At 44.2% G+C, this 26615-nt stretch overlaps 1 protein-coding gene across 5 annotated transcripts in view; it reads right to left on the bottom strand.

Annotated features, from left to right (window-relative positions):
- The window catches only part of LOC141133875 (NACHT, LRR and PYD domains-containing protein 12-like), a 981044-nt gene that overhangs the window by 115853 nt on the left and 838576 nt on the right, over positions 1 to 26615 (bottom strand). For all 5 annotated transcript variants that reach the window (XM_073623463.1, XM_073623464.1, XM_073623462.1 and 2 more), the window contains 2 exons: positions 14742 to 16488; positions 12650 to 12793 (listed from right to left, as the gene is read on the bottom strand). In XM_073623463.1, coding sequence (XP_073479564.1) covers positions 12650 to 12793; positions 14742 to 16488 — 1891 coding nt within the window. The remainder of the gene's footprint in view (positions 1 to 12649; positions 12794 to 14741; positions 16489 to 26615) is intronic.

Genomic DNA, 26615 nt, shown 5'->3' with positions numbered 1-26615 from the left:
GCTCAGAGACAGAATTGTGAAAAGGCACAGATCTGGCCAAGTTAACAAAAAAATATCTGCTGCACTTAAGTTTCCTAAGAGCACAGTGGCCTACATAATCCTTAAATGGAAGATGTTTAGGATGACCAGAACACTTCCTAGAGCTGGCTGTCCGGCCAAACTGAGCTATCGGGGGAGAAGAGCCTTGGTGAGAGAGGTAAAGAAGAACCCAAAGATTACTGTGGCTGAGCTCCAGAGATGCAGTCGGGAGACAGGAGAAAGCTGTAGAAAGTCAACCATCACTGCAGCCCTCCACCAGTCGGGGCTTTATGGCAGAGTGGCCCGACGGAAAACTCTGCTCAGTGCAAGACGCATGAAAGCCCGCATGGAGTTTGCTAAAAAAACACCTGAAAGACTCCAAGATGGTGAGAAATAAGATACTTTGGTCTGATGAGACCAAGATAGAACTTTTTGGCCATAATTCTAAGTGGTATGTGTGGAGAAAACCAGGCACTGCTCATCACCTGTCCAATACAGTTCCAACAGTGAAGCATGGTGGTGGCAGCATCATGCTGTGGGGGTGTTTTCCAGCTGCAGGGATAGGATGACTAGTTGCAATCGAGGGAAAGATGAATGCGGCCAAGTACAGGGATATCCTGGATGAAAACTTTCTCCAGAGTGCTCAGGACCTCAGACTAGGCCGAAGGTTTACCTTCCAACAAGACAATGACCCTAAGCACACAGCTAAAATAATGAAGGAGTGGCTTCACAACAACTCCGTGACTGTTCTTGAATGGCCCAGCCAGAGCCCTGACTTAAACCCAATTGAGCATCTCTGGAGAGACCTAAAAATGGCCGTCCAGGGGCGTGGCCAGGCAGCGCATGTAGAAGGACACACTTCTCCTCAGCTCCGCCGAAAATCCTGGTAATCATCCTCCAGATCACTCATCCAACCCGCTGACACCTCCGATCGGAACCGCAGCTATCCGGGCCACAGCAGACCCAACCACCCGACCGATCAGCAGCAGAAAAACATGCCAAAACGGGACAAGAACGGTGGCGGCCTGCCCGCAGCACAGGCCCAAGATGGCGCTCTGCCACAGCGATCTCAAAAGGAAAAATATAAGGAAGCAGCCCAGAAACTCCTGTTTGGTAATAAATCATCAAAAGAAATACCATCACCCACATCTGACCTCATTGAGGAAGAAGCAAACCAGCTGGAGATGGATAATACTATGCCACTGGAGGATGGCGCTGGATCCCCATCTGACTGGGCCACAGTGAGTACAGTATCACATCCCTATCAAGGCACTCAGACACCAAATATCCCCCTGGATGGCCCTGAACCCACTCTCAGAGATATCCTCTCCGCAGTGACTATATGCAACAGATCTATCTCAACCCTGACTGATGAAGTGAAGGGTGTTAAAGCTGAAATATCCTATGTGAGACAGGACATGCAAAAGCTGAGAGAGCGCACAGCTGCAGTGGAGAGTAGGGTCAGTGTTATTGAAGATGACTTAGTACCCATGCAGAGAGATTTAAAGTATAACTGCCATCTTGCTGATCAGCATGCTGCGCGTTTAGATGATTTGGAAAATCGCATGCGCCGCAACAATGTCCGCGCCTTAGGATTCCCAGAAAGGATAGAGGGTAAAGACCCTGTCGCTTTCATCGAACAATGGCTCCTCACTACATTTGGTAAAGAAGCATTCTCTCCGCTATTTGCGGTGGAGAGAGCGCATAGAGTGCCATCTCGCCCACTACCCCCTGGCAATCACCCGCGTGCTTTTCTGTTTAAGCTTTTAAACTACAAGGACAGAGATGTCATCCTTGCTAAAGCCAGAACCATGGGCAGTAAGTTATCCATTGAAAACTCCAAAATCTCCCTGTTTCCGGACTTTTCAGCTGAACTCCAGAAGCAGCGAGCAAAGTTTATGGATGTTAAACGAAGATTAAGGGACCTTAACTTGCCATATGCGATGCTATATCCTGCCCGCCTTAGGGTAGTCGCACTCGGAGAAACCCGCTTCTTTGAACGCCCGGACATGGCGGCCCAATGGCTAGATCGTGAGGATAGGGCCCTTAAAGCTGCCAGACCACAAAGAGATATCCCTGCTTAAGAGATAAGTCCTGGATATGCAATGACCTGGCAAGACCAGGTCTATTTTTGTTGGGATAAATCCCTGGGCCATGAAGAGGCCTTAAGATTCAAAATAATTGTTGTCTATGGAGGACAGTTTTTACTCTCACATCCGATGTTCAGGCGGCCGAGGAGAACTGTTTGTTTGTACCACCCTCCTCCCCACAGGATTTTCTTTTCCCCCTTTTTTTTTCTATTTTTTATCCTTTTGCTCCCTTTTCTGTCCGCATTTTTGCCTGCAAATAATGAAGCAATACATGCCTACCGTAGCTGTGAAACCCCTATGGAAACTAACTTATTGGTTGTCTAGGAGTTTTCAAGGCTTTTACCCCCCCCACACCTGTTGTGTGGGAAAAGTTAACGCTGCAGCCAAGTGGCTGTGTAAACTGTTGACCTTTAGATTCTTGCCATGCAGAGTAACATGCATTAACCCAATGATTTACTGTCTTCTGTACCTATGTACTAACCTAATAATGTATTTCTCCCTGCCTTGCAACATGATTTCATGTCTACAAATGCCTACATGTTCTCTGAAAGGAGAAAACAAGCATAATTTGGAGAAAAGGGGCCTATCACCCCTTCCAGATAACATGTCACGGTATAACCCGGGAGTCTTGTTGAGAATTATGCCGGCCTGGTCAATAATCCTGAAACAAAATGGGGATGACTAAATTGTCCATTGTGACTTGGAATGTCAGAGGACTGGGAAATCCAGTTAAAAGGGGGGCGGTCCTTAGACATCTCAAGTCGCTGAATGCGGGGGTAGTCTGCCTGCAGGAGACCCATTTCTCTGCAGACCCTCCTCCAAGCCTCTGTCCACGACTGTATACTAACCAATTTCATGCAACCCACTCCACTTACTCAAGGGGAGCAAGTATACTGTTCAGAAAAGATATTCAGTTCAACTGCATTAGAAAACGCATTGACCCGGCTGGCAGATATGTCTTTCTTTTATGCTCAATTACAGGCCTCAAATGTATTCTTGCTAGTATCTATATACCCCCACCGTATAACTCAGAGGTTATCCGACACCTAGCAGGTTTTATGGCCCAATACCCAGAAGTACCCTTACTGGCAATGGGGGACTACAATAATCTCTTAAATCCTCTCAAAGATAGATTTCCTGTACCTACTGCTGGCACATCTCAGATGAAAAGTGGTACCCCCTTTGCCAGACTACTTGAAGAAACAGGGCTGATAGATGTCTGGAGATCCAAACACCCAAATGATAAAAAATACTCCTGCCACTCAGCTTCACATGACGGGTTATCCAGAATAGATTTGGGCCTTGGAAATGACAAGATGCTACATTTAATAGTGGAATCTGACTATGCAGACAGGCACATATCTGATCACTCGGCACTTTGTGTAACCATTTCATTACCAAGTAGGTACAAACGGCCAATGTGGAAACTTAATCCCTTTTGGCTCTCGTTGTTTGCCGAGCCAGATCCTATAGCCAGAGCACTTACATTGTTTCTGAGAGATAACATTGGCACGGCTGGGCTGGGGCTGGTTTGGGATACAGCGAAAGCCTTTTTGAGAGGACAACTTATCAAAACAATATCACAGATTAAAACTGACACCAAGGCTTGGGAACTATTGATAAGAAATAGAGTCACCGAGACTGAAAACGAATATATTAACAATCCCACAGGAGACAATAAGAGAGCATGGTTGAGTGCACAGACAATGTCTGGACAACTGGCGTTGCAGCTGGCGGAGAACAAACGTTTTTTTCTCCAACAGTCATATTTTGAGGAGGGGGAGACGACTGGCCATATGCTTGCAGTACTGGCGCGGTCTCAACAGTCGACCTCTCTCATCTCCGCCATATGTGACGCACAGGGTGCTCTGAAATGCTCTACTCCTGATATCCTGAAGGTCTTTGGTGATTTCTATGCTGATCTATATACGTCTAAAGTTACGCCCACTGAGTGCAATAACACACTTCTTAGATAGCTGTGAACTCCCCAGTCTCTCACTAGAGGATAGGGTCATGCTCAATGCCCCTTTAACTGCAGAAGAACTGGATGTTGCCCTATGTTGCCCTATCTCAAACTAAAAACAATAAAGCACCAGGTATAGATGGCCTCCCTGCAGAGATATACAAACGCTATGCAGACTCCATGCTCCCCACACTGCTGAAGGTATACAATGAGGCATTTAAGGAGGGTTCATTGCCAAGCTCAATGAATGAGGCAATCATTATTGTTATATTAAAACCGGGTAAAGATGTGAATTCCCCAGGATCTTACAGACCCATCTCACTGCTCACATCCGATATCAAGTTGCTGGCCCGGATGTTAGCAAACAGATTGGCCAAGGTAATTCATAAAATAGTGCATAGAGACCAATCCGGGTTTATCCCCACGAGATCCACGGCCCAAAATATAAGAAGACTATTCCTGAACTTACAGCTCCCAGTGGACAACACAGGCAATAGAGCAATTTTTTCGCTGGACGCAGCTAAGGCTTTCGACAGTGTCGAGTGGCCTTATCTGTGGAAAACATTACAAAATATGGGATTGGGAGATACCTTTATTCGATGGATACAGCTTTTGTATGCTGCGCCCACGGCCAGAATACGGATTAATGGGGAACTTTCAGAACCCTTTCCTTTGTTTAGAGGCACCAGACAGGGGTGCCCACTGTCGCCCCTGCTGTTTGCCTTGGCCCTGGAACCTCTGGGAGCAAAAATCAGAGGAGACTCTAGAATAGCGGGATTCCAAAGAGGTATGAATAAAGATGTAGTGTCCATGTACGCAGATGATACCCTGCTCTACCTAGGAGACACAAAAGACTCATTAGAAACGGTTATGTCCCTCATCAAGGACTTCGGGGAGTTATCGGGCTTCTCCATTAACTGGGACAAGTCAGTGCTGATGCCGCTTGACCCCCTGAACATTCCATTACCACTGGGTGCGGAGATGATACAACAAGTAGGCTCATTCCGCTATCTAGGGATCCAGGTGACCCCTAACCCAGCCACTTATGTTGAACAGAACCTAACACCCTTATTAACCAAATTCCGCGAAAAAAGCAGGGCCTGGTGTAAACTGCCCCTGTCTGTTGTTGGTAGAATTAACCTTATTAAAATGGTCTGGGCACCACAACTACTTTATATTTTTAATAATTCCCCAGTTTGGATACCAAAAAAATGGTTCGATAAATTAGAGACCCAATTCAGAGAGCTCATATGGAGAAAAAAAATAGCGAGGATAAAATTATCAACGTTACAATACGGCAAAGAGGAGGGAGGACTTGCAGTCCCTCATCCTAGGATGTATTATCTCGCCTCCCAACTACAACAACTAGGAGGATGGGGCCTGCTGGACCCGAAAGACCCGATCCGTAAACTTGTAGTGCTGGAAGACAATAACTATTCAGCACTGACGGGTTTGGAGGCGGGATTCTTACACTTAGACCCGGAAGCTCCTACAGTTAAATTATTAAACTCACTTTGGGCCTATGTCAAAAAACTAATGGGCATCACGGGCTTTCTGTCCAGCACGCCTCTCTGGCGAAATAGACAACTGAAAGAAATACAAAAACTAAAAGACTTCAAGGGTTGGGAGGACGCAGGCATCAAATATATCTCACAGTTATATCAGGGCAACACTCTCAAATCATTTCAACAGATCCACACAGAGTTTGGAATCCCACATAATAATTTTTATAAATACCTCCAATTGCGACATGCCTTACAAACCCAGAATAGAAATTCTAGAATCCAACCGACAGAACATCCGATTATACAAGATGTATTTATGGATGAAGTTAAAAAGGGCATGATATCTAGATGTTATAATACACTTATAGCACGAATACAAGACCCCTCTAGATTACCATCCAGACAGAGGTGGGAGGAAGATATAGGAGCAATAGATGGAGACACCTGGGAGATATGCCTTATGAATGCCCCCTTGGTGTCACTTTCTGCATCACAGAAACTTTCACATCTTTACCTTCTACATAGGGCGTACAGAACCCCTCTTCAACTCTATAAGTGGGGAATTAGAGATTCACCCCTGTGCCCAAAATGTGAACGGGATCATGGAAATCTACTCCATATGATCTGGAAATGCCCCAAGCTATTCAGATATTGGAAGGAAGTACTGGACACGATTTCAGAAGTATATATGGTATCTCTTGAGAGAACTCCGGTGGTCTGTTTACTGGGGGGAATAGACGAAGAGTTTGCACCTCCACCTACACGTATAGCGCTTCTTCGTTTACTATACATAGCAAAGAAATTAATTGCCCAGTGGTGGATTACCCCGCGAGTTCCCACCAGGGGGCAATGGATAGACAGCGTGAATAGGATCCTAATAAGAGAAAAAATAACCTACCAACGTAGAAAGGCTCCACAAAAATTCCTCTCCATATGGCAGGCGTGGTTGGACGTTCCTGGTTTGGCCCCGCATCAACTAGTTAGGGATAGGTTACTCTTGGGTTGATGTAGACTTGACTACTGTATAATAACTATGCGCATGCAAGGAAACGTGAAATTTAAAAAAAAAAAAAAAAAAAAGACAGCCCTTGGGGAATATGAAACAGTATGTATGATGAGGTACTGCATGGCAAGGCTTTACTCTGTTTTGTTTCTATCCCTTTTTTTCTGTTTTTCCCTTCTTTTTTATTTCCTTACTTTAAAGATGAATATAATATTGAACTAAACATAACGAATCAAGTTAAGGTTGTCGGAATTATAATACAGTAAGAGTTGATTCTGATATTGCTGTTGAATGAACAACAGGTTCACTATTTTTATACTCTAATATGATTGGAAATCATTAAGCGCTCAGCATATAAGGGTACTATTATTATAGTTGGTATTTGCTTAAATCTGTACCTTGTATGGAGTCATACTCCCTGCGAAATATATTGTGTGTTAGACCTATTATAATTAAAAGACATAAGTAAGACAGGTGATGCTCCTGGTAGCATATCATTGGAACAGTCTACAATAATCTAAGGTAGTTGATAACTGCTCCTGTGACATGCTTTATGAGAATCCCGAAATTTGTACATGCCATATACGAGTATCTGTATGCTATCTGTATTTGTTTCTTTATGCAAAATAAAAACCTTTCTGACTAAAAAAAAAAAATGGCCGTCCACCAACGTTTACCATCCAACCAGACAGAACTGGAGAGGATCTGCAAGGAGGAATGGCAGAGGATCCCCAAATCCAGGTGTGAAAAACTTGTTGTATCTTTCCCAAAAAGACTCATCAAAAGGGGCTTCTACTAAATACTGAGCAAAGGGTCTGAATACTTAGGACCATGTGATATTTCAGTTTTTCTTTTTTAATAAATCTGCAAAAATGACAACAATTCTGTGTTTTTCTGTCAATATGGGGTGCTGTGTGTAGAATATGGGGTGCTGTGTGTAGAATATGGGGTGCTGTGTGTACAATATGGGGGGCTGTGTGTGCAATATGGGGTGCTGTGTGTACAATATGGGGGGCTGTGTGTACAATATGGGGTGATGTGTGTACAATATGGGGTGTTGTGTGTACAATATGGGGTGCTGTGTGTACAATATGGGGTGCTGTGTGTACAATATGGGTGCTCTGTGTACAATATGGGGTGCTGTGTGTACAATATGGGGTGCTGTGTGTACAATATGGGGTGCTGTGTGTACATTAATGAGGAAAAAAATGAACTTAAATGATTTTAGCAAATGGCTGCAATATAACAAAGAGTGAAAAATGTAGGGGGGTCTGAATATATTCCGTCCACACTGTATATACAACACCTAGGATGTATATATATATACACAATACATTGTAAGTGCAGCTAACTGACTCGCCTGCCTACTCTATCTAACTTAAATCAAATGACACTGACTCTCTCTCTGTCTATCCATCTCTCTCTCAATGCCGGAACACACTACACACATACTGCAAATGGCTGCAATATAACAGAGTGAAAAATTTAAAGGGGTCTGAATACTTTCCGTCCCCACTGTATATATAAGATACTGTCTGTATAAATACAGTGGGGCAAAAAAGTATTTAGTCACCACCAATTGTACAAGTTCTCCCACTTAAAAAGATGAGAGAGGCCTATAATTGTCATCATAGGTATACCTCAACTATGAGAGACAAAATGTGGAAACAAATCCAGACAATCACATTGTCTGATTTTTGAAAGAATTTATTTGCAAATTATGATGGAAAATAAGTATTTGGTCTCCTACAAACAAGCAAGATTTCTGGCTCTCACAGACCTGTATCTTCTTCTTTAAGAGGCTCCTCTGTCCTCCACTCATTACCTGTATTAATGGCACCTGTTTAAACTTGTTATCAGTATAAAAGACACCTTTCCACAACCTCAAACAGTCACACTCCAAACTCCACTATGGTGAAGACCAAAGAGCTGTCGAAGGACACCAGAAACAAAATTGTAGACCTGTATATATATATTAAATACACTGTAGTTAACTGAATAACCTGCCTGCCTGCTCAATCTAAATGACCCTCTCGCTTCGTCCATGCCAACAACACACTACACGGGGCAGACGTGCAGGCAGCCTTATATAGTGTAGGGCGTGGACTTAGGCCCCCTGAGCCATGATTGGCCAAAGACACTCTTCCTTTGGCCAATTATGGCTCTCTTAGCTGAGGGCGCTGGGATTGGCCAAAGCATGCAGGTCATGGTGCATGCTTTGGCCAATCATCATACAGCAATGCACTGCGCTCCTGCAGTGCATTATGGGGCACTCAAATTTGGCGTAAACGCTCCATAAAGTTCGGTTTTTGACGAACGGGCGAACAGCCAATGTTCGAGTCGAACTCATGTTCGACACGAACATAAAGCTCATCCCTATTCGCAAGTTCTGGTGCAAACCGAACTGGGGGTGTTCGGCTCATCCCTAGTCAAGGGTACTAAAATCCACTGTTTCACCAGAATTCTGGGTTGGCCAATGAATGGTGCTGTAGAAGTGGTGGGCTGCCAATCAGGATTAGCAAATGCATCAGGAAGGGCACTATGGGCTCTACGGGTCTTTCTTTGAATTCTTGGTGGCTGCGGGGCACTACTTGTGCTAGCCACCGCATCAGCTTAAACTGCACTTATGGGACTTGCCACGCCATGTCACCAAGTGTTGCTGCAGTGCTGGTTTGTCTACGACCAGGATGTACTAGGCTGCTGGTGCTTACCAGTCCACCAGAAGGATGAGTGACACTAGTACAGGCTCTCTGCTCCATATGAGAACCATGCAATTGTTGCACCTCAGCAACAGAAGAACGGGGTCGGGTACTTGGATGGGCTGGGCTGGGCGGAGGGGCTAAACACAGGTGCTGGCAGGTATCTGGGCTGATCCTGCTAACGCTGTGTTTTTGGGAACACTATACTATTGGGAACACTAATATAGTTCCTATCAGATCAAAGGTATTGATCCGTTCAGATACTATACTAGTAATGGAGGTATATAGTGTGTGTTAGTGTACCTGGCTAGTGTAATCTGACGCTGTCTGGGATTGATGCTGACCCTAACTGACACCAAAACCTAACTGACATCACCCGTGACACTAATACAGTGATCAGAAAAGAGATCTGTACACTATACTAGTGACACTGTGACAGGGAGTCAAAGGGTTAATTGGGGGGTGATCAAGGGGTTAAATGTGTACCTACATGTCCTGGTGTCAGTGTAGTGTTGGTGTACTCACAGTAGATGTCTTCTGCTCGATCGCTGGAAACTAAAAGGGCTCCACGAGGGGAGATGACATCACTTCCTCTGCCTATGTTTACATTACACAGACAGAGGACAGTCTGCCATTCACCAGAACCGATCAGCAGGTCCAGGACAGAAATCATTGACCTGGGCCTGTAGACTGATCGGTTCTGAAATCAATCCAATCATTGTGGGGACAGCGAGGAGAAGCGCCCCCCCTACCCACGCATGTGACCGATGTACAATGATGTCGATTCATGCAGGAGAGCCAACCTGTCGCAGTACAACTGTGTCGGCTGGTTGGGAACCGGTTAATGTATTTTCTGTATTCTCTGTATTAAGTTAAAACATCTTCTGCATGCAGCTCCCCCCATCCCCCAATACTTACCTGAGCCTGATCTCCATCCAGCAATGTGCACAAGAGCAGAGGCTCTCTTGGCTCTCTCCCTCCTCATTGGCTCAGACACAGCAGGGGGAGGCATTGACAGAGGAAAACTTGGGACTTTTTATGGCAAACAAGGACTCATAAAGGGGATGGGAGTTAGGGATGTTCATCATTTCTTCTAGTGATGGGGGAGGGGTAACTTTCCAGGATTTATAACTCCTATCCTGCAGAAGGGAGACAATGACAGATGATATTTCTGGAGTATGAGTTGTATTGGTTATGGGACGGCCTTTTGTACAGAAGTAAGAACTGTCTGAGGTCTTTTCCTTCAGAGGAATGGATCGTGTTTTCTGTCTTTATTATGGTCAGGACAAAATATTGCATTCATAGATTTGTAAATATAAAATATTCTATATAAATAATTTGCATTTTCATTTTCAGCCAGCAGGTGGAGCTGAAATCTCTTTTTCACATGTTTACCTGCCTGTCTTTCCCGGATCACTGTACAATCCATGTTATTTACAGAGCTCAGTAGCTCAAGCTGTAATTTCCCTTCATAACTGAATGACTCAGAGAAGGGGGAGGGGGGGCAGATTGCTGAAACCCACCGGAGGGACCTCACTGGATATTGTGTGAAAAATGCGGATGAATTGATCCATGGTGTCTGTAGCTACAGAGGTCAGTGAGGTCTCGGTCACACGTGTATCAGTACCATGTGATTATGTGACATTTATTCAGCATTTCTAAAGCCTGATAACCGCCTTCCATGCCTGCCATGAATATTACAATGGCGGCACACAGTGCTGGTCACACAGGAGCGGTAGCGTTGTGTCGTGTTATAAATGAAGCCGCATGTCGCTGTCATGAGACATCCACGCTTGTCAGTTGCCTCCATTCATTTCATGGTGATGTCCAATAATCGCTGGGCATTGGAGGACAGACAGCGGAGGCTCCGGTATCCCAGAATGCACTGGGAAATAATAGAGAAGTAGGACAGGGCAGCTCCGGTCACTTCTGGTTGTACAGAACAGCCGTGTGGTAACTCCAATAGCTTCTGTGTGCCGGCAAAATCACCAACCAGCCGGCAATACTGACAGTGCCAGGCAGGAAATGTGTCACTGCACAGCCAAAAACCTCTTATAATTATATATACTAATCAGCTGAACACAGAAGGATTCATCCACAAAATCCAACACCAAATACATAGAAAGAGAACTGTGCAGCACTACAAGTGAGACTCCCTAAACCTGAAAATAGGATTTTTATTTCAAATGTTTAAACAATCAACACGTGTTTCAGCACAATTATACAGGAATATTACAATGTTAGAAAAAACAATATAAGTAAGATATTCTCAAAGTGTTCAATATTGCAGCATGATGAGTGAGACCACCCAAACTTTAGCATACTATGTACATGCATAAAACCTACTTTGTGGTCGGCCACTTATGATTGGTGATGTGCAGTGACACCTCCCTTACAGGATAGATATAAAGATAGCTGTGCAGCGCTAGAAGTGAGACTCCCTAAACCTAACAGTGTTAATATTTACACATTTTAAACAAACAACACAAATATACATGATGAAGCCCCGCCTAGGGCGTAACGTGTAAGGTGGAGACGTCATCACGCCTGTCAGATACACTAGGAGAACCACTGCTATACTGTTATGAAGGAGAGGAGGGTCGCCGGCCGCTCTGTGCATTCTTACATGGATATATTGTGATTCTATGTGAGGATATATTACATGTTATTATTAATAAACTATTAATGACCCGAGTATCCCAGCTATTGTGACACATACAAATAAAACAGATCTGGTAACAAGTCACCAAGCGGGTATTATCCTCAGACCGGGAAATCTGTCCTCCAGGGGGCAGGAGAGCGATAGTGAGTATGATGACATGGCGGCTGGTTTTCATTTTATAGAATTATTGTAATATATATCGAAATCCACATATCAGAGGAGATCATTTCCTCTACATCACTTCCTCTTTAGGCTCCTCCCACTAGAAGAGCAGCCCCTCCCCAGGACATTTCTCCAGCATTCTTCTAGTGTTTTCAGAGCTTCATAAACACAATGAAGACACATCATAAATGTCATAGAAGTGTTACTGAGCATTGCTTCCTTCTACATAATCATCAGACGTGTGAGCGAGTCCTAAGGGGGTCTATTCCATCCTATTTCCTGCTTGTTAGGAATATGGATGGTCATTCCATATGTACATAGCCTGGTCACTGTTCTACTATAAGGGGAACCCCAAATCCCATGGATGAGATTACAAAGAGAAAGATTCCCTCAGAGAGAGGAGAAGACATGAGAAGAGGACAGGTGATGGAAGATTCTACATGGGTGAGGATGGAGGACACCCAGAGATAGAAGGAAACACTGAGAGACGGGAACAATCACAAGACCTCACATTTCCCCATCACTGCAGATCACACATTTCTCTTACTGTAATTCCTGAATTTTACTCTCCGGGTTCATCAGAAAGGAAAGAGAATCAGACTTCCTTTTATATCCTGAAGAGGAGGATTCTTCTTCTTCTGCTTTGTCCTCTTCTGGACAATCTTTACTGGAAATAGTACAACGCCGAAATCTAAAAGCCAATAATGAGATAATAATTAGCACCAAGAATGTATGACCTCTGACACCAAGAATAACAATGTAACACCCAACATTTCCCTTCCACATGGCTGCCTTCCCTCTGGCTCTACAGTCTCATACTGGACCTGATGAGGACTCCTCATTGGTGGCTATGAGTGATCTTTGAAGTCACACTCAGCTTCTGGAAAATCCTGGAACACCACTTTGGTTCCAGATATAAAATGCAGTCCAGACATTCCCATCTCCGCCCACTTCTGCAGACAATTGGCCCCTCCAATGTTGGGATGATGATGTCACACCCCTGACATTATTTCCCTCCCCCAGATCTCTGAACACGAAGCTTTCCCTCCAAATGTTCTGTGTGATAAATGGTATAATTGGGGGGCAGGGAAAGGGTTAATCCGATGTAAATGATGTGATTGGTAGAAGGTGATATGTGGGAACCACCATTTAGCTCTGGTTCACACAGCACAACATGAAAGTCGCAGCGACTTCCAGCTTGACTTTGTTCTACAACTTCCCGGCGACCAGGTGTGACTTCAAAGTGACTTTACTGAGAAGCATTCCTATGTGACTTTGATTGGGGCGTCATTAACAATCAGGCTGCATTTATATCTGCATGATTCTGAATGCACATTAACCGCACAGAAATTGTGTGCTTTGCCGCATGTTTCAGAAATGCGCTGCGACCGTGCATCACGCTTGTACTGCAAAAATGGCAAGGCGAGCACGATGCATGTTTCCAAAACGTGTGGCAAAGCATGGGTTTTCCTGCAGGTTACCGGGAATTCAGAAAAGTTCAGACTTCAACGAATGGTATCGCAAGTGCAATGTGTGTTGCTGCACATTTTCAAATTGCACAGCAAAGCATGCGTTTTCTTGCAGGTTGCCGTCAGTTGTAAATACGTTACCATTCATTCACATCTGTACATTTCCAACCAGACAGCAACCTGCAAGAAAATCCATGCTTTGCTGTGTGTTTCATAAACGTGCGACAATATGTGTCACACTTGTGTTATTATTTATTTGCATTGGCACATTTTTGAATGCATGGCAGACGGCAAGAATACATGCGCTTTGCTGTAAGTTTCAAAAACGCACAGCAAGGAGCATTGCTTTTGTGTTACCGTTCATTTACATCTGCGCATGTGTGGCGTGCGTTGCTGTTTATTTTTTTGACGTATGAAAAAGCGCACATTTTCTGTGTGGGTCGCCTCGTATTCGGAAACACACAGATATGAATGTCGGCTAATTGTTAATGACACCCCAATCACAGTTATCAGACGCATGTTTTGCTGCCAAGATGCATGACGCTCCATGACTGAGAAGATTCTTGATCTACTTTGGGGTGTTTGTTGCATGTAGGGCAGAACATTCCAGTGAATGGGCTTCCTATACACAATGTGTGCTTACACATGAAAAATACACAAATAATGGAAGTGGGAATGTGCGTTTCCGCTAAGCTCAGGTGTGACTGGGATGTGTTGGGGGGAAGATTTTAGGCAGCAAGGATGACCAGGGAGGAGAGGTGAGGGGTAAAGAAGCCTCAGAAGTCGCAGCAAAGTCTTAAAGATTCAGACAAATGTACGACTTTCTGAAGATTTTACATTGAAGTCTATGGGAGTCGTGCAGCACAAGAATCGCACAAAAGTAGTGCAGGAAGTATTTTCTTTTGTTGCAGTGACTCAAATCGCAGCAATTAAGACAACACCCAATAAAATCTTTGTGTTTTCACCTGACCTGCGACTTTACATGTCATCAGAATGTCGCTGGAAAATTGCTGTAGTGTGAAGCAGGGCTTAGGGCTGAGGAAAGTGTGAGTTCCCAGGACTTCTAACAAGTGTAGTAGATGGAGAACATGTCTGATAATCACCATTATACTGTATGCAGGTTCCTGCCCATTCTCTGAATTCAGTTAGGATATCCTCACATTCACTTACCCGACAATCTGACTCCTGTGTAGGAATGGAGATAGAAGTTTCTGGCACTCTGGACCCAAAGTGAGTTCTACAAAATGTAAAGACTGAAAACTTTCTCTCTTCAAAGTCTTCAAACAATAGTTCAGCTGCTTGGAATAATTCCTGTTCATCCACAAGTGATCAGTACGTGAGCCGCTCAGCCTCAAATATGTACAACCAGACATGACGCTCCTAATGAAGTTCTCATCCTGAGTCTCATACAGACAGAAGATGGTCTGAGTACATAAAATCTGATCACCGCCCTTCATTAACCATTTTACCATTACAGATCTGTTGTCATTTATGAACCATTCTATGATTGCAGGTTTGGCTCGGAGTGAGATGGTGATTCCTGTGATCTCTGAGAATGTCTTCACCAGATTTTCATTTAAGAGACCAAACAGGAATTGTACAGTTAATGCTAAATGTGAGTCATATGAACTGAAGTCATCGAGTGATTTCCCTTTACAGATCTCCGGGAGGAAAGTATCTTCCATAGACCCAGACCCATCATCCATCCCATAATAGAGAGCAGCAAGGAACTCCTGTACACTCAGGTGGATGAAGCTGTAGCAGGTTTGGGTGTCGATGTCCCGATGAAAGATGTTCTCATCCAGAAATACAGACTCCACCTCATCCAGAGAAAGTCCATGTCTTTCTAGATCTTTCTTCTCAAATAAGATTTGTTGGTACAGAACTCCCTGATTGGCCAGAGCACACAGCTTCTTCAGACAGGTTTGTTTCCTGTGTACAGACTGCTCCTTCTTGCTGTGATGGGTTAGTAAAACCCTCAGGTAGCGAAGGTAAATTGAAGTCGTTGTATGACACAGAATTGCATCCAAATCTTTTCTTATTTCTTGTTTCATTACAGTGCAGACAATCCAGCATGTGATGGGGACGGCACACATGGTGTACAGAACTTCATTGTCTTTTATTATACTGAGAACCTTGTCTGCATCTTCTTTATTTCCAAAGAATTTATGGACATATTCCTCTCGATCGTCCCTTGTAAATCCCTGGATTTCCACATTGCGAGAATCTTTGATGAATGTGTTAAGTTTCTCCATGGCCAGTGACCTTGTGGTGATGATCAGAGAAGATTCTGGGAGAACCTGTCTCCTGAGCAAGCTTTGGAGAATTATTTCTTTGTGGGTTTCCATAGAAATGTCAAGACAACCCTCAGATTTCTCCTTCAGAGTCCACCTCAGTTCATCAAACCCATCAACTATGGTAAGAAGTTTTCTCTGACTTCCAGGATCCTCCAGAATAGACACCAGGTCATCTGAACTCAGTCTGCAGGCTTTGGATAAAAGACCCACAAGGCTTATGTTTCCAGGGATGGTGTTGATTTCTCTACAGCTCAGATAAAACACATAATCAAACTTGTCTTGGTAGAGATCCCCAGAGGCCCAGTCCAGCATGATCTTCTTGGAGGTCATTGTTTTTCCAATCCCAGCAGCTCCTTGTAACACCACAATCTTAGGGATGAACTCACATTCATCAGGGTCAAAGAGGGCCTGGATTGTGGTTGGGGATCTTTTCTCCATGATCTGTAGATGTCTTCTGCCTGAACTCCTTATTTCTTCTTCTTTTCCCTCTTTATTCTGGGGTCCGTTTATCATCAATAACTTGGTGAATCTTTCCTGTAGATGAACAGCCTCCCCCATACGGGAATTATATTCTTTAATCCTCTGGAACTTCTCAGAGTCTCTGTGTTTCTTACTGAGGTCTTTATGAGAGAAAAGAGAAAATTTTATTCCTCATACACACATGAAATAGTATTTATAAGACATAGAATATTGTATTCTAACCATAAACCCAAAGAATTGAACCCTAAAAGAAGATATCCCATGAAATACTGTGGAAGCATCCAAACTATGGACACACCATCCAGACCATAGGCATAAATAGGAAAAAGGTTGGGACTTTGTGTGAGGCCTAGGACCGTTATGTCACAATTGCCTCCATCCCTATCAAAACAAAAAAAGAGAAGAAGTTGGGACTTTGCATGAAGCATGTGGATTTGGAGGCAAAAATGAGCTATATGAGTCTGATAATGTTGAATTTATTAAATATTACACAGTAACATGCATCAAAAGCAGTAATTCATATTGTATCATCCACAGGGCTTTTTTTCAGGGGGAACTTGGTGGAACTCATTTCCACCACCTCTGGCTCAGACCCTTTGTTGCCTGCTCAACACAATCTTTTGTAAACACAGAAGTCAGGTTTCTGTGTTTACAAGTGACAGCTCTGCACTCTGAATGTAATGCAATCCTGGTAATTAATGCCCCTTTAAGACCCTCCTACTGTTTTGGTGAAATTTGACTGACCACACCCACTATTTGATGTGATTTTGAGGGTGTGTGTAGGGGGAAGGGTTTTGCTGGGCCGTGGTTAAGTTCCAGCACCTATTGTTTGAGAAAAAAAAGTCCTGATCATCCATCATGATTGATTGATTCATACTATTCATAATATTAACATATTACACATAAACGATGATGTTCAAGTAAATTGGGTAAAACAGTATATACAGAATATATTACAAAACTGCATGAGTATTGAATTTATGACATCTGAAGTGTGACACATTTCATGGCTATCTTGCCACTCATCAGAAGCTGATGTAAGTTGGATGTCTATAAAACGAAAGTATTGTACCAAATGAGTCAGGCTTGTGTATAAAAAGTAAAAGTAAAAGGAATATGCTTGAATCAACCCCTATACCAGTGATGGCGAACCTTGGCACCCCAGATGTTTTGGAACTACGTTTCCCATGATGCTCTTGCGCTCTGCAGTGTGGGTGAGCATCATAGGAAATGTAGTTCCAAAACATCTGGGGTGCCAAGGTTCGCCATCACTGCCCTATACTTATAGGTGAGGTGATGGAAAGGGCGTGGCAGTGGTTGCGTGGGCAGCTGTGGACAGGATCTGGCACAGGAGCTGATGCGGCACAACATGCGGCAAAGCAGGGAAGTGAGAAACATGAATGTGAACTAAGTGGATAATCCTCACCATAGGTTCGATGGTGACACGTGTACAAAGACTCTTGTACCATCTAGGGCTGGGCGTGAAAGACAAAAACAAAAGCAAGAAATTGTTGGTGTTAGGGAGGTGATAAACACTGTGTTGGAACAGTGAAGGGATAGATGGCCGGTGAGTAGTGACGAAAATGTGTGTGGTAGGGATATGACAGGAATCTGTGATAGTGAGACTGTGTGGGAAGCAATGAAGATGCTCCAATGTAGTGAACACTAACATTGAAAAGTGAAGGGAACTCAGTGCGCATGCGCGCGGGCACGGGAGCAGACATGTTCTGACCTGCTCCGCAAGCCGCCGGCCTTTCGAAGCTAAAACGAGCCGGAGGGAAGCCGCAACACTCGCTGCCAGTTTGCTGATCGAGCGATGAATCGCAGAGGAGGGGGTACAGCTAAGAAAAAGCCCCCACAAACCACCTATTCGTTCCGTTCTGGGAACTCAGCAGCGCGGACCCCCCCATCCAAGATGGCGACCGGCAGGAGGACAGATATACAAGCAGTGAAGCAGGTGAGCGGGGCAAAGAACGCTCAATCCCCCCCTGCAAGAACCTCCTTTCAAGCTTCTGCGTCTGCAGACATGGATGACACACGGGACCCCTTTTCCTCCCAATCACAGGAAGATTCGACCAGGCCACAGAAGGGTGAGTCCCCACGCTTCTCTCTTTCCCCCTCCCATACTTATCAGGGAGAGGGAATAGATGGTGCAACCTCCCCAGCGTCCTCCATGGAGAGAAATATGGCTGAAATAGCTGAACTTGCCTTGAGCCAAAACAGCACAGCAAGTGAACAGCCTCCCCCACCTCCAGCACCATACTCAGGAGATTCTGTCCTCCTTGCTCGCTTTTCAGCTCTATTACAACAAGAACTGACCAAAGCATGTCAATCAATCACCGCTGAAATGAAGCATGACTTTAATGATATAGGAGAGAGACTGGATCATATTGAATCTAAAATGGATGGCACAGTTCGGAGAGTTAACCAGAACTCAAATATGATATCCTCACTGCAGGAGCAGTTAGATGAAGCCAACGCCAAAATCGAAGATCAAGAAAATAGATCCAGGCGTCATAACTTCCGCATACGCGGACTACCAGAAACAGTAACAGATTTGGAAGATGCAGTGCATACATTAATGCAAGATCTGATTCCTGACATCACGCCGCAGCACATGGAAATCGACAGAGTCCACAGAGCATTGACAGCTCCAAGACAAGATGGCCCCCCGAGGGATGTGATCGTCAATCCACACTTTTATAGAATTAAGGAGCAAATAATGACCGCAGCCCGCGGTAAGAACGAAATCGACCTCATGGGTCATCCAATACAGATTTTTGCGGACATTTCACAAATGACTATCCAAAAAAGACGGGCCCTGAAGCCGTTATTGGCGCAGCTTACTAACCGCCAAATTAAGTATCGGTGGTCATTCCCTTTTCGTTTGTCATTCACCTTTAAGGGGAAAACACATTCCTTTACTAATTTTCCAGATGGAGAAGACATCCTTATGGGCCTAGGCATAATCTCCAGAGAAACATCTTCCCCAAAATCTCGACCAGAATTGGATCGTCCAGTCTCACCCTTGTGGGAACAACAACGCTCACGATATTCCTCAAGAAGACGACACCCAGCAACAGGACCAGACGGTTGATAAAACTGAATATTCTATTGATCAACAATTTTTTCCCTTTTGCTCCTGCAGTGACAAACTCCATCGCTGCATGGACCCCTTTGGGGACTTGGAACTCATACAGGTTGGCCACGGTTGAGCCAGTTTATTATGTCATTACAACATTAATGAGACTTCCTTATTTTTAGAGGGACATAGTCTCCTCCTTTTATAGAGAGTTTTGCTTGAAATTCCTCCACTAATAACTGTTAGCTTAGAATGCAGGCGTTACTTGTTCTATGCAAACAATTCCTCAATTTTGTTTAGTTGAGCCTAGCGAGATTTAGGCCTATAGAAAACGTTAGTTTATTAGTTCAGATAGGATTCCCTCCTTACAGGAACAATGTTTTATATTGAAAGAGCCGGGGCGGAACCGCATGCCACTTTCTAGCGAGCTTGCCGCCACCGACTGGGTGACGATAACCTCGCTCCACTAGACGGAGATTATAATCTCCAGGACCTTGAAATATATGTCTTTAACCTTATATCAGATGCTCATGTATGTTTTTTCTAGGGGGACAGGTGGACAGTGGTCCAGTTCATCCTACCCCAATATTATTTTCTCATTTTCTCTCTCTTTTTCTTTTCTCCCCCTTCCCTCCCGGAGTGCACCCCAACGTCCGAACAGCGAAGAATCATACCAGGACACCCTCAGGCAGACGGAGATGGCAGACATCTACAACGGGCAAGTACAGACTGTCGAACCATAATGTTAAGCTCACTAGTACACACATCCCATACTCGCATTTTAACACATAATGTCCAGGGTTTAAATTCCCCCACGAAACGCGCTAAGGCCTTTCAAAATTACCATAACTTGAAAGCTGATTTCCTACTCCTCCAGGAGACACATTTTTCGCGCACCTCAGCCCCCCGTTTCCTGAGTTCTAAATACCCCACTTTTTATTTGTCAAATGGTCCAGAAAAAAAGAGAGGGGTGGCAATTTGTATCGCCAAGAGAGTTCCATTCACCCCTAACATGGTCATAAAAGATAAGGAAGGGAGATATATCATGGTTGTGGGTACAGTTAATGAAAGTGCTCTCACACTTATATCTTATTACGCGCCTAACACAGGTCAAGTAACATTTTTCGAAAATATGCTGAAAATCCTGCTCCCACATATACAAGGCAAAGTAATATTGGGAGGAGACAGTAACGTTTCTCTGGATCAAATTTTGGACAGGTCTAATATTCACAAACCCATTGTGAAACATATTCCCAAACAAGGCGTTAAACTTGCTCGAATGCTATATTCCCATGATCTAGTAGATGTCTGGAGAGACTTTCATCCCACAACCAGAGATTTTACACATTACTCCCTGGTCCATAAAACATATTCCCGTATAGACCATTTATTCATACAATCCGCATTACTGCCGTCGATCACATCTGCTGAAATAGTTCCCAACTCATGGTCCGATCACTCACCAGTCTTAATGTCACTTTCCGATCTCTGGACGAGACCACAACCCTCATCCTGGCGGCTTAATGCTTCACTACTAAACGACCCCATAGTTTACGCTGAACTAGAGAAAGATATTCGACAATATTTCATTGATAACCATCCTAGCGCCACCTCCCCCGGCACTAACTGGGCAGCACATAAAGCCACTATTCGTGGTAGACTAATTCAACTAGCCTCTAGAAACAAGAAAAACAATATGCAAAAGATACAGCAACAGGAAGAAGATTTACAAAAAATAGTCCAGGAACAAAAAGCCAACCCCCATTTAGATTTACGGCATAAAATAGATATAGCACGGTCAGCACTAAATTATAGTCTCACAACCAAGGCTGAAAAATACCTCCGCTGGGCTAGACATCGTTTCTATACCAGGGGAGATAAACCTACGACCCTTCTAGCAAGAAAACTTACCCCCCGTCCATTTAACTCAGCCATGCCGAGAATTCGCACGAGAGAAGGGAAACATACTCAAAACCCCCAATTGATAACACGAGAATTCTCAAGGTTCTTCACTAAATTATACAACAAACCCAATCCATTTCCTAAAACTAAAGCGGACGCTTTTTTCCATGATATCCCACTACCACAAGTTGCACGAGAACATGTAGAGTTAATGGAAGCAGACTTCACCGAAGGGGAAATTTTAGCAGCCATTAAGTGCCTGAACCCCTCAAAAGCACCTGGCCTGGATGGCTTCACGGGTCACTACTATAAAAAATACACAGCCATATTGACCCCGCATCTATGCTCCTTTTTTAATGCAGTAAGGAAAGGGGATACACTAGGTACATACGAAAATGAAGCCCTCATACAAGTCATTCCCAAACCGGGGAAGGATCATGGAGACCCTGCCAATTACCGCCCAATATCGCTAATTAATACAGATCTCAAATTGATGACTAAGGTGTTAGCGACCAGACTGAACACTTTCCTAGCCAATTATATTCACCCAGACCAGGTGGGATTCGTCCCCGGCCGACAAGCCTCAGATCAAACCCGTCGGGCGATAGATATCATAGCAGCACTTAACTCCAACTGGGATAATATAGGAATTCGGAAGGGTATGCTACTTTCATTGGACCTTTGCAAAGCATTTGACTCGGTCACATGGGAATATATATACTATGCACTAAGGAAATACGGGTTTAGGCCCCATTTCCTAACAATATTACAGACACTATACAATACACCTACGGCCAAAATCCAGATAAAAGGATATAAATCACACACAATAAACATACACAGAGGAACAAGGCAGGGATGCCCTCTATCACCTATACTATTTATTTTAGCATTAGAGCCCCTAGCGATCAAAATAAGAAGCAATAAGGACGTAAGAGGCATACATTGTGGAAATGGCGAACAGAAATGTTCTCTGTTCGCCGATGATATCTTGATGTTCATCTCCTCTCCGATCGTTTCTCTTCCCAATCTATTCCAAATTCTACGTCGCTTCTCGGTGTTTTCGGGTCTCACAATTAATCACTCCAAATCTGAGGCCTTAAATCTCACGTTAGAACAACAGACAGTCCAACAACTACAAGCATCATTCCAATTCAAATGGCAGAAAGACAAACTTCCATACCTAGGTATATTTCTAACCCCCACCATACAGACCCTCTATAAAGCCAACTACCCCCCCATGTATGGGAGGTTGACATCAGATTTATCAAGATGGGCTGCTAGCCCCCCATCATGGTTCGGCAGACTGTACTCCATAAAAATGAATCTTTTACCAAGATTGTTGTATTTGTTTAGGACTCTCCCGATTGCTATCAACAGACCTGATCTAGATGTGTTCCAGAAAAAAATAATGAAGTTCATATGGGGGAACACAAGACCTAGGGTGAATAAACTAACCCTTAATGCCCCCAAAACCAAGGGAGGCCTGGGAGTCCCTAATTTGATAAAATATTTCGAAGCAGCCCAATTGGCTCAATTAATTCGCTCCCACTCTGGAGCACCAGCCCCGTCTTGGATGACAATGGAATCTGCCCCTTACCCCACAAAACCCATTAGCCATATGATGTGGCTTAATATGAAAGACAGACCAACCTTAATGTGTCCCACATTATCCTTCTCAATGAGTCTGTGGGATAGATTACAAAAACCCTTTGCTTTCCGCTCCATACATTCCCCCATGGCCCCCTTGGCGGGGAACCCAGATTTCACCCCAGGTCTTAATCCCCAAAGCCTAGTTTGGTGGACCAACAAAGGTCTGGTACGCATTGCTGACATGTGTGACCATAAAGGTATATTACCGAAACAAGCACTAATAGAGAAGTTTCAATTACCCAACACAGAGTTTTATCGTTATCTCCAGATAGCTCATTTCCTGCATACCCTACAGCGTAGAACTGACATTCTATCTTCCACCCCAATGGAATACCTATGCAGGTCTTATGATAAACATAAAGGCCTCATATCACTAATCTATAGCATTCTGATCTCCATAACGGAGAAATTACCCTATATGCTAAGGTGGGAGCAAGATTTGGAGATAACGATGGAGACTGATAAATGGTACAAAATGGCACAGATGGCCACGAAAGGCTATATTAACACTTCTCTGATAGAAGCGAACTACAAAGTCTTATTAAGGTGGTACATGGTCCCGACGAGAATTGCGACATATATTGCCGACGCTTCTCCTTTGTGTTTCAGAGGATGCGGCAAAGAAGGCACAATGTATCACACTTGGTGGACCTGCCCTAAGGTCAAACGATTCTGGATACGGATCTATAATTTCATATATTCACTGACCCAAGTTAACCTCACCAAATCCCCACAACAAGCTTTATTGGGGGACCAAGTAGAAGGAATACCTAGCCGCACCAGGAAACTCATATCCTTTATATTCACAGCATCTAGAATAGCGGTAGCAGGAGCCTGGAGAAAACCCCTGGTTCCTTTTGAAATGGTTAAAGCAAAACTGACTTAGATTATGATTAATGAACGCCTCACAGCAATTCTTCTAGATAAACAGAAGGCTTTTGATAAAATTTGGGAACCATGGTTATCCTATTTATCAACAGGTTTTGAAAATTAACGGATCCTGAAAGGGATCCCTTGGGGTGCACTCCACCCGAACTCCTCCCAAATTTTTTCCCCCCTCTTCTATTCTTCTCTCTGTTACCCCTATACTTTTCCTTTGCTGCTATATCCTTTTAACAATCTATGCAGGTCCTCCTACCTAAGATGCTGCTATGGAAACGGCTTTGGAAGTTTCCATATATGAGCGGCGGGGGGGGGGGGGGTGTGAGGCTGGGGCCCCCGGCCCACAGTAGAGACCCCAATTGGGGTGGGCGGTTGGATTCCGGAGGCGCACCTCCCCTCCACACAATGCAGTAAAGCGAAAGATAAAGGATTGAATTGAGGAATAAATATGATAAGCAAAATATATACCCAAATGTACTGTGTTAGGTTTACAGCCTGAATACACATGCAAGTTGTAGAAATCTGATTGAGTGGGTACAGACGTATAGATATCCCCATAGTAAAAAGAAATAATGCATAATATGGAATGTTCATAGGAGCCCTGCAGACCATGTGGGTCGAAATATGTGGCCCTCCCCCCGTTCTCCCCCCCCCCCCTTCTCTCCCCATTTAATTGTAAACTGTATATGTTGTGCAATTTGTACATGTTATTTTCTATATCCTTTATACTTTTTCTCAATAAAAAAACTATTGAAAGAGAAAAGTGAAGGGAAAAGAAGAGAGAAAAAAGAAAAGAGAGAAATAGAAAAGAAAAGGGAGAAAGGAAAAGAAAAGGAAAGAGAAGGAAAGAAAGGAAAGGAAAAGAAATGTGTGACAGTGACACTGTGTTGGAAGCAATGAGAAAGCTCCAACATAGTGATCGCTATTGTTTAGAGATAAGAGGACTGGAATGTGTGATAGTGAAGTTGTGTTACAAACAATAAGGATGCTCCAACATAGTAAACACTATCATTGAGAGTGAGAAAGCTGTGAGCCAAAAGGATATGAAGAGAGAAAAAAGGAAAAGTGGTGAGTTCTGAATATGTTACCTGGATGTGTTAAATAGAAAGTGCACTCCACTTGATGCATAGTATTCCCAATTCTGCAACCCCTGTGTATGTGTGTTGATATCTGTGCTGCGGAGAAATGTTGGCAGCTCCCTTGGTCAGACAAAGTCCCAACTATCACCACCGGACCCACAAAGTCCACGTCCCCCACACAACACCGAACCCATAGAGGACAATGGGACTGTAAAAATAGATCAAAAATTGCATGAACAATATCAAGACAAGGGATATTTCTCAATCTTAAAGTGGAGTTCCACCCAAAAGTGGAACTTCCGCTCATCTGATTCCTCCCGCCTCTGGTGCCACAATTGGCACCTTTCAGGGGGGGTACAGATACTTGTATTAGACAGGTATCTGCAGCCACTTCCAGGAATAGACTCCCGCGGGAGTCACACCCCCTCCCGCACCCCCATGCTGTCTCCTGGGAAACACACAGGTCCCAGGAGATAGCGGGGACCACTTGGGACACGCAGCACAATTCCCGCATGCGCAGTAGGGAACCGGGAAGTGACTTCCTTATTCCCTCACCGACAATGGCGGCGGCAGCAGCCGAGAGCAGAGCTATTGCTCGGCGTCGGCTACCGACATTGCTGGACTCCAGGACAGGTAAATGTCCGTTTATTAAAAGTCAGCAGCTGCAGTATTTGTAGCTGCTGGCTTTTAATATTTTTTTTTCAGGTGGACTTCCTCTTTAACCTACAGTATTGTAGGAAAAGAATTCTGACACTGGGGTATTGTGTCAGAAATGCTCTAGAAACCAATCCTGAATCTTATCCCGCAGTATTTCAGGGACCAGAGGAAAGGAACAAAGCTTGACACATAATTATCTGTGACAGCTAAATGCTAAACAAAACCGCATGCTTCCTTCCCTGATTTATGAAAAAGGAAAAGTGATCTATTTTTACAGTCCCATTGTCCTCTATGGGTTCGGTGTTGTGTGGGGGACGTGGACTTTGTGGATCCGGTGGTGATAGTTAGGGCTTTGTTTGACTAAGGGAGCTGCCAACAATTTCCGCAGCACAGATATCAACACACATACACAGGGGTTGCAGAATTGGGAATACTATGCATCAAGTGGAGTGCACTTTCTATTTAAAGCGGGGGTTCACCCACACCGCCAAAAAAAAAAAAAAATATTAAAAGCCAGCAGCTACAAATACTGCAGCTGCTGACTTTTAATACATTGCCACTTACCTGTCCCAGGGTCCTGCGATGTCGGCAGGGGACGCCGAGAACCCGCTCAGTTCTCGGCAGCTGCCGCCGCCATCCTAGGTGAGGGAATCAGAAAGTGAAGCGTTGCGGCTTCACTTCCCGGTTCCCTACTGCGCATGCGCGAGTCGTGCTGCGCATCCCTAGTGGTCCCCGCTCTCTCCTGGGAGCTGTGTGTTCCCAGCAGACGGTGGGGACGGGAAGAGGCATAGACTCCCATGGGAGTCTATGCCGGAAGTGGGTGCAAATACCTGTCTTAGACAGGTATCTGCACCCCCCTCCCCCCTGAAAGGTGCCAAATGTGACACCGGAGGGGGGGAGGGTTCCGAAAAGTGGAAGTTCCATTTTTGTGTGGAACTCTGCTTTAACACATCCAGGTAACATATTCAGAACACATCACTTTTCCTTTTTTCTCTCTTCATATTCTTTTGGC

This window comes from Aquarana catesbeiana, linkage group LG03 (genome assembly GCF_042186555.1).
Source record: "Aquarana catesbeiana isolate 2022-GZ linkage group LG03, ASM4218655v1, whole genome shotgun sequence".
Taxonomy (NCBI): Eukaryota; Metazoa; Chordata; class Amphibia; order Anura; family Ranidae; genus Aquarana; species Aquarana catesbeiana.
This window is presented reverse-complemented; position numbering and strand designations above follow the sequence as displayed.